Source organism: Oncorhynchus keta, chromosome 21, assembly GCF_023373465.1.
Source record: "Oncorhynchus keta strain PuntledgeMale-10-30-2019 chromosome 21, Oket_V2, whole genome shotgun sequence".
In the NCBI taxonomy this organism is placed as follows: Eukaryota; Metazoa; Chordata; class Actinopteri; order Salmoniformes; family Salmonidae; genus Oncorhynchus; species Oncorhynchus keta.
The window spans coordinates 1691091-1700326 of record NC_068441.1 but is presented as its reverse complement, the minus strand read 5'-3'; the positions used below and the strand labels follow the sequence as shown (position 1 = coordinate 1700326).

Here is a 9236-nt window from a genome sequence, read left to right as displayed (position 1 = left end):
GAGTATGTCTTGTACTGTAATAAATTGGGGGAGGGTAGCTGGGGGGTGGTTTATTTCTTTATAGCCAATCCCTGTTACTTGTATATCCTCCCCCTCTCTGATGAATCTGGGTGGGTAGGGTGTGTGTGTAGAGGGAAGGGGGCGAGTCAGCTGCGTGCTGAGCTGAGTGAGCTTGTTGCACAACCAGTAGGATGTTGCATATTGTTGCCTTAGCTTACTGTAAATGTTTTCTTTGTGGCAGTGTATAAAGTTCACAGAAGGAGGTTTGTTGTGCTGGTAAAATATATATATTTTTGTAGATGAGTAGCTCGTGATTAGTGAAGAGACAGCTTGGTAAAAATAATTATCTTTATTGTTTCGCTGGGAAAACACAGAGAAAACCCCAAATAACCTTACAAACGTTATTTATCCACAGATGAAATGGATAAGAAGTACAGTGAGGGAAAAAAATAATTGGATCCCCTGTTGATTTTGTACATTTGCCCACTGACAAAGAAATGATTAGTATATAATGTTAATGGTAGGTTTATTTAAACAGAATAATAACAAAAAAAATCCAGAAAAACGCATGTCAAAAATGTTAGAAATTGATTTGCATTTTAATGAGGGAAATAAGTATTTGACCCTCCCTCTGCAAAACATGACTCAGTACTTGGTGGCAAAACCCTTGTTGGCAATCAGAGGTCAGACGTTTCTTGTAGTTTAGGAAGGATTTTTGTTGTTGTTTTTTGTGGTTTGAATTTGACCCCTTTTTCTCCCAATTTCATGGTATCCAATTGTTAGTAGCTACTATCTTGTCTCATCACTACAACTCCCGGACGGGCTCGGGAGAGACTAAGGTTGAAAGTCACGCGTCCTCCGATACACAACCCAACCATGCCGCACTGCTTCTTAACACAGCGCGCATCGAAGCCGGCCGCACCAATGTGTCGGAGGAAACACCATGCACCTGGCAACCTTAGTTTAGCGCGCACTGCGCCCGGCCCGCCACAGGAGTCGCTGGTGCGCGATGAGACAAGGATATCCCTACCGGCCAAGCCCTCCCTAACCAGGACCTCGCTAGGCCAATTGTGCATCGCCCCACGGACCTCCCGGTCGTGGCCGGTTGTTTTCTTGGTGACTATGGTCCCAGCTGCCTTGAGATCATTGACAAGATCCTCCCGTGTAGTTCTGTGCTGATTCCTCACCCATGATCATTGCAACTCCACGAGGTGAGATCTTGCATGGAGCCCCAGGCAGAGGGAGATTGACAGTTATTTTGTGTTTCTTCCATTTGCGAAAAATCGCACCAACTGTTGTCACCTTCTCACCAAGCTGCTTGGTGATGGTCTTGTAGCCCATTCCAGCCTTGTGTAGGTCTACAATCTTGTCCCTGACATCCTTTGAAAGCTCTTTGGTCTTGGCCATGGTGGAGAGTTTGGAATCTGATTGATTGATTGCTTCTGTGGACAGGTGTCTTTTATACAGGTAACAAACTGATATTAGGAGCACTCCCTTTAAAAGTGTGTTTCTAATCTCAGCTCATTACCTGTAGAAAAGACACCTGGGAGCCAGAAATCTTTCTGATTGAGAGGGGGTCAAATACTTATTTCCTTCATTAAAATGCAAATCAATTTACAACATTTTTGACATGCGTTTTTCTGGATTTTGTTGTTATTCTGTCTCTCACTGTTCAAATAAACCTACCATTAAAATGATAGACGGATCATTTCTCTGTCAGTGGGCAAACGTACAAAATCAGCAGGGGATCAAATACTTTTTTCCCCCCTCACTGTATGTGTTTGACAAGACATACAAAATAACATATTAATGCAAATATGATATAGAGGGAAATATGTCAGCTAACAGTGCGGACACAGATGCTTTAGTGTGTCTTAAACTCTCTTTCTGTTTTGGTGACCGGACAAAATAAACCATGTTTTTCAATGGCTGTAAAGTGTACGTGGGTTTTTCTTATTCAACAAATGATTACATGGGCTGTAAAGGTTGATCACATCTATACAGTACATCCATCTGTCTGCTGATAACACTATTACCGAGATGCTTTCTATCAGCAAAAAGACTATCACTCACTTTTGACATATTCAGTACAGCATTCAGTAGCCATAAGACAGATGATAGACCTGAGTGTATTTTTTTCTCTCGTGTTTTCTATGTAGTAAAGAAAACTGGTGGTAATGGTTTACAGTGGGTAGTTCGGTATCTATGTCCCATATCGATACACTAACAGTTTCTGTACATGGTATCCCATTGTGATCCTTACGAATGAGGAGACGGCGTCGCTAGCTGTCGTTCTGCATGATCCACTTGATCCAGCTGATGTACTTCCTGACCTTGGTGTAAACGCCAGGGAAGTAGGGGTTGGCACAGCTGATGCCCCAGGACACGATGCCCTCAAAGTGCCCATTACAGATCAGAGGGCCGCCTGAGTCACCCTGATGGAATTGATGTGCCTTAATATCCGCATCAAGGAATGTGCTTGCCGTACAGATATACTTGGCATTAGCACATCACAACATATGTCCAGACCTGGGTTCAAATACATGTGTTTTTTTATCTAATTATTTATGGTCACACTTTATTTGGATAGTCTGGATTTTTGTCTGTAGATGCTCTACAGATGGTCATACTATCAACAAACTATCTGTTGATAAGCAACTGCTTGCTAAGGTTAGGGTTAGCTTTAGAATAAGGGTTAAGGTTCAGGCGAGGGTTAGGGTTAGTGGATAGGGGCGGTCGGTGCCGTTTACTATGAGGGAGGAACATGAACATGGCCTTGTTTCTATAACAGCACATTGGATGACTGTCATTCATATTCCATTCACCCAGCTCAATGTAACATCGATAGGTTCAGGCTACTACATGATACTCGTATTTTCCCTCTATCCATCATGAGGTTGCTACAACCTAGCCGATGAATGAAAGTTTACACGATTAAGGTTAAGGTGTCAGACAGTGACACATTCAATAATACTTTGCACACTTAGCTGCGTCTAGCTGGTCAAGGGTGTAACCATTAGTCATCTCATAGTCAACATAGCTACTAAAACTAACACGTTAGTAAACCCTCTACAGTCAGAAAGCAGTTTAACAGTTACTCTGGTGCGGCCCAGTAGCAAAAAATGGATTAAACCAAAAGCTGACTCGGAAGAGTTCCAGTGTTGTATAGCCAGCTAGTTAACATAGCATCCCTCTCTGTTTAAGCTCTCTGAGTAGGCTAAACTAGCTAGCTGCATTGATGCTAGCTAAGTGAAGGTGGAAAACAAATATACTACGAAATATAGCTAGCATTCTTTCTATCTTGCTTCTCCTTAATTTTGGAAGGAATTAACTTGTTCAAATCTGTTAAACTATTGTCTTTCTCTTTGATTCAACTAAACTCAGCAAAAAAAGAAATGTCAACACTGTCTACTGTTTATTTTCAGCAAACTTAACGTGTAAATATTTGTAGGAACATAAGATTCAGCAACTGAGACATAAACCAAACAATCTTCACAGACATGTGACTAACATAAATAGAATAATGTGTCCCTGAACAAAGAGTGGGTCAAAATCAAAAGTAACAGTTCGTATCTGGTGTGGCCACCAGCTGCATTAATTACTGCAGTTCATCTTCTCCTCATGGACTGCACCAGATTTGCCAGTTCTTCCTGTGAGATGTTACCCCACTCTTCCACCAAGGCACCTGCGAGTTCCCTGACATTTCTGGGGGGAATGGCCCTAGCCCTCACCCTCCGATTCAACAGGTCCCAGACGTGCTCAATGGGATTGAGATCCGTGCTCTTCGCTGGCCATGGCAGAACACTGACATTCCTGTCTTGAAGGTAATCACGTACAGAACGAGCAGTATGGCTGGTGGCATTGTCATGCTGGAGGGTCATGTCAGGATGACCCGTCAGGAAGGGTACTACATGAGGTAGTGGGATATCTTCCCTGTAACGCACAGCGTTGAGATAGCCTGAAATGACGACAAGCTCAGTCCGATGATGCTGTGACACACTGCCCCAGACCATGACCGACACTCCACCTCCAAATCGATCCTGCTCCAGAGTACAGGCCTCGGTACAACGCTCATTCCTTCGACGATAAACGCAATCCGACCATCACCCCTGGTGAGACAAATCCGTGACTCGTCAGAGAAGAGCAGTTTTTGCCAGTCCTGTCTGGTTCAGCGACGGTGGGTTTGTGCCCATAGGCGACGTTGTTGCCGGTGTTGTCTGGTGAGGACCTGCCTTACAACAGGCCTACAAGCCCTCAGTCCAGCATCTCTCAGCCTATTGCGGACAGTCTGAGCACTGATGGAAGGATTGTGCATTCCTGGTGTAACTCGGGCAGTTGTTGTTGTTGCCATCCTGTACCTGTCCCGCAGGTGTGCTGTTCGGATGTACCGATCCTGTGCAGGTGTTGTTACACGTGGTCTGCCACTGCGAGGGCGATCAGCTGTCGGTCCTCTCTCCCTGTAGCGCTGTTTTAGGCGTCTCACAGTATGGACATTGCCATTTATTGCCCTGGCCACATCTGCAGTCCTCATGCCTCGTTGCAGCATGCCCAAGGTACGTTCACGCAGATGAGCAGGGACCCTGGGCATTTTTATTTTGGTGTTTTTCAGTGTCAGTAGAAAGGCCTCGTTAGTGTCCTAAGTTTTCATAACTGTGACCTTAATTGCCTACCGTCTGTAAGCTGTGTCTTAACGACCGTTCCACAGGTGCATGTTCATGAATTGTTTATGGTTCATAGAACAAGCATGGGAAACAGTGTTTAAACCCTTTACAATGATCTGTGAAGTTATTATTATTTTTTTTCAAATTATCTTTGAAAAACTGGGTACTGAAAAAGGGATGTTTCTTTTATTGCTGAGTTTACTCACCACATTTTATGCAGTGCTAGCTAGCTGTAACTTATGCTTTCAGTACTACATTAATTCTCTGATCCTTTGATTGGGTGGACATGTCAGTTCATGCTGCAAGAGATCTGATGGGTTGGAGGATGTCCTCCGGAAGTTGTCATAATTACTGTGTAAATATGGAAGGGGGTGAGAACCATGAGCCTCCTAGGTTTTCTATTAAAGTCAATGTACCCAGAGGAGGACAGACTGCTAGCTATCCTCCGGCTACACCATGGTGCTACGCTACAGAGTGCTGCTAAGGCTGCTGTAGACCATTGCAAAACAGTGTGTTTTAATAAATGATTTATTTGGTCACGTGAAAATATTTACTATAGTTTTATCTTAAAGGGTAACTTTTTGATGTTTTTTTAAAATACTATTTTCAATTACCTGTATTAATTTCATGAGAGTGTATTTGAGTATTTTCAAATACTTTCCAAGTGTATTTTCAAATACATTCCAATATTCAACTACTTAATAATTGAAATACCTTATAGTATTTGAACCCAGGTCTGCATACGTCACGACATAAAGTACCTTACAGTCTGACATTCAGAGACAGGCTACACATTCCTGTCTCCATACTAGCATTATACTTAGAATGTACAGTATGCCGATACATTACTTAATTCTAAGTAGTATAGTAGTCTGTATTATGGACACTGAAATAGAGCCACAGATCTCTTCTCTCTCACCTGACAAGAGTCCTTCCCTCCGAAGGGAGAGCCGGCACAGAGCATGTTGTCTGTGATCCTGAAGTAGTAGTAGTTCTGGCAGTTGGTGATAACGTCAACATCCACAGCTTGGAGCACGGGGGACAGGTAGTAGCTGAAGATATTGGTGACCCCCCAGCCGCTTACCGTACAGGTCATTCCCTGTTGTAACGGGGGCATGTCCACTCTGGGCAGGATGGCGGGCTTGATGTTGGCGTTGAGATTCACGGGCCTCTCCAGCTGATGGAGGGATGGAGAGGGAGAGAGAATTGATTCACTTGTTCATTAATTTATCCATCAATTAATCAGACCAATAGATAATATACAGAGAGGGAGTACAGGGAAACCAAAGCTACTGTCCATCGTATCATCTTACTTTGAGCAGCATGATGTCGTTGTCGAACGTCCTGTAGTTATACATGTAGTAGACCAGCACATTGGAGACGTTGAACTCCTGCTCAAGGCCTTCCACTCTGGATAGACTGTGCTCACTCAGTACCACTTTGATCAGGTATGCCCTGTGGATCGAGAGAAGCGGAGGTTAGGACTCCAGTCTGGCAACTAGCATGAATCATTCCACTTAATTCTAAAAAAAACACTCTGTAAGATGTCCTGCTGTTCAATGGTTATTTCAATAAATAGTATATCTATTGATTCTTGAAGAATATACATTAGAAATGCCCTACTCTATCCCATCATAACCCCAAATCTAGTGGGTGTAGTACAAGAGGTTGTCTCACTTGCAAGAGGACTCTAACCCCGTCCCCAGGCTCAATTGTTACCGCATAGGTTCGGAGAGAGAGCCAGCTGGTGGACCAGATTAGCCAGACTCACAGAGCTCCAGACACAGTGGCCGTGGGAAGCTACTGTCCATCAAAGAAACTGCACAAGGTGAAATAGAAGTTGAATTACTCACGGTCTCCAGCAGTGGGCAGCAGACACCACCCACTGAGGGTGTATGAGGGTCCCTCCACAGTAGTGTAATTTGTTGTACTGGATGGAGGCTTGGTAGGTTATAGAGTAGGGTGTTACCTCCAGACCCCCAATGATCCTCTGGCCCAGTACTCCTAAAAGGAGAGGGGGAGGGATGGTGGAGGAGGGTCAAAGGAAAGGGGGCAAGAGAGAGTGGTGGTGGGGAGGGGGGGGGGGGGGGGAGTAGTGAGGGAGGGGTAGGTGGTCGGAAGGAGAGGTGGGGGAGGGAGGAAGAGAGGATATGGGGTGAGGAGGGAAGAGAGGTGGAGCGAGAGTGGGAGATGAAGGACGTTAGGAGGGGAGAGAGAGAGAGGAGGTTCTTAAAGGTAAGATTGACATCTGCCGAACAATTTCTATGCCCAGTATCATACATTGGGTTCTATACCTCTGATTGTGAGGATGACCAGTAGGATCAGTGATACATGACATGATTCTGCCATGGTTATCTGGTCTGATCTGGCTTGTCTGGTCTATTTGGACTGGATTGGTCGGTTCTAAAGCAGACAGAAAAGCACACTGGGAAATATTTTACTCCATTTTTTTTACTGCCATTAAACATTCAGGAACATGCCACATTAAAGACTATATATTTCTAAATGTACCACTAATGTAGACATAACATATTTGTGCAATTCGGTAGCACGTAATAAAAACTCCACGTATGAAAGCATTTTTATTTGGTTAGTAAATAGTTTATTTATTTATGGACCATTTAATTGTAAACGTTAGTAACCTTATTCACACATTTATAGTATAAACAGCTTTTAAAGTATTTAATAATGATTCACAAGTTCATTCATAAGATGTTTAATATAGGTCCTTATAAAACATTTGCTAATCATTAGTAAAGTACTTTTGGGTAGCCTCATCTAAAGTGTGGGCTATTTATACTTTGGTCACTTTGGTCACAAAATAATTTTTAAATGTCATTTCTTACAAAAAGATGGACATTCCATTGCTAAACGTTCCAGCAGTACTTTATGCTCCTAGAACATATCAATGGTTAAACAATAAGCACACAATACAGAGGATGTTTCAAGAAAATATATTGAACTTTTTTTTCTCCAAAATAGTCACGCGGTTGTAATAGTGGGATGTGTAACTTCAGACACCCTCTTTGCTGAGTAAAATAGCAGGGTTTTTTGTCCAAAAAGGCTAACATAAGCAGTCACTCTTTAGAGCAGTGTAATCTTGGTTAACCCAGAACTAAAATGGTGTGTAAAGTTCAGAGTCCATAAGTGAAATCATAGTTTATCAAACTACCAATTACTTCACACTAGAAGAAGTTAAGATACACCAAAGCGACTCTTAAGAAAAATATAGTTAGAGCTACTTTAAAAAAAGTAGTACACTACATCCTAGATACTTCGGGAAAAATTCAGTGGAGGCTGCTGAAGGGAGGACGGCTCATAGTAATGACTGGAACTGAGCAAACAGAATGGCATCAAAACACAAGTAAACCATGTGTTTGATGTATTTGATACCATTCCACCTATTCTGCTCTAGTCATTACCACGAGCCAGCCCTCCCCAATTAAGGTGCCACCAACCTCCTGTGAAAAATGTATCATATCTTAGTCAGAAATGTCAGACTGCATATTGAATGAACAGATCACTCTGGAATCAGATGTTAAGAGAATGTGTCTATTAAACACAAAAACTATGTTCCAGTGAGGATTAGGCATGCCGAAAAAGAGAAATGCCGAAAAAGAAAGGAAATTCTTGCCTATTTCACCCTTCTCTTAGTGTGTAGTTCCAGTAGTTAGCTTCCCTGCTACATAGCAACAAAAACAACTATTAACTACTGAAAACACTACCAAGATTTGAATTAAGTTCAACTACCACTAAGCTTCTGCAAAATAAAGTTTAATTGCTAGTTGAACAACACGTTGTTCACTACTTCCCAACACTGGTTGGGAGTTGGCGTCTCCACCCTCGCAAAAGGGAACTCTGTCAAAGCCGCCCCCCCCCCCACTTTCGCTAATTTCACCACACATGCGAAGCACCTCCCTCGCCAATTAATATATCCAATTAATCGGTGATGATAAACCCAGGTTTGGGGTTAATGAAGCGATGGCTGGAAGTAGGTTACGTGTTTTCAGATGAAGCTAGCAGTAGTGACAGAGATGTGGGGCATCGAGGAAGATAGACTTCAAGCCCAAACAGAATGAGCTCTTCTCCAGTAGCTCTGGAGGTGAATTAGAAGAGAATGAGGATGAAGTACTTGAGGTGCTTTTTTTTTTCAAGTGGACCCATACGTGGTTTCAGGTTGAGTGAAAAAGGATTTGGGCACTGTTGAATCGGTGAAGGTAACCCGAAGTGGACTGTTTCTTCCACCCAGAGGAAGCAGGCGCTCTGCGCCACGTAAATTGTGAAAATACCTGTTACTTACTTTGCTTTCAGCAAAAGGGCGCTATTGGAAGGAGTGATTTACTGGGGTGTGGGTGGAGGTTGAGCAACTCAAGTTGAAGATTCTCGGTGTCAGTGACGCCTGCCATTTGGTGGGATGCAGGCCCGGTGGCAGAGTGGTTGATGAAATATTAGTGTTCATTGTCATGGCTATGAACTGTACCACCGAAATGGAACATAAATCACAGGACATAGGTGTGGTGGTGGCGGCAGCTGTGAGAGGTACTTGGGATTACGAGATTTGACTGCAGAGGAGTT

At 43.2% G+C, this 9236-nt stretch overlaps 1 protein-coding gene across 1 annotated transcript; it reads right to left on the bottom strand.

The window, feature by feature from the left end:
* Positions 1–1564: 1564 nt before the first annotated feature.
* Positions 1565–7060, bottom strand: si:dkey-33m11.8 (trypsin). Its single transcript, XM_035796058.2, has 5 exons — positions 6956–7060; positions 6515–6665; positions 5975–6116; positions 5581–5838; positions 1565–2435 (listed from the first exon to the last, which is right to left on the bottom strand). Exons 1-5 carry the CDS (start codon positions 7008–7010, stop codon positions 2283–2285), a joined length of 759 nt encoding a protein of 252 aa, XP_035651951.2. The 5' UTR covers positions 7011–7060; the 3' UTR covers positions 1565–2282.
* Positions 7061–9236: the final 2176 nt, after the last annotated feature.

What these genes read in the sequence shown, in the direction of transcription:
- si:dkey-33m11.8 (XM_035796058.2), bottom strand. Translation starts at nt 7,010, where the DNA reads ATGGCAGAATCATGTCATGTATCACTGATCCTACTGGTCATCCTCACA. An exon ending in ACGACATCATGCTGCTCAAA is followed by an intron (nt 5,839 to 5,974) that starts GTAAGATGATAC and finishes TCCCTCCATCAG; the next exon opens with CTGGAGAGGCCCGTGAATCT. An exon ending in GAGGGAAGGACTCTTGTCAG is followed by an intron (nt 2,436 to 5,580) that starts GTGAGAGAGAAG and finishes CAATTCCATCAG; the next exon opens with GGTGACTCAGGCGGCCCTCT.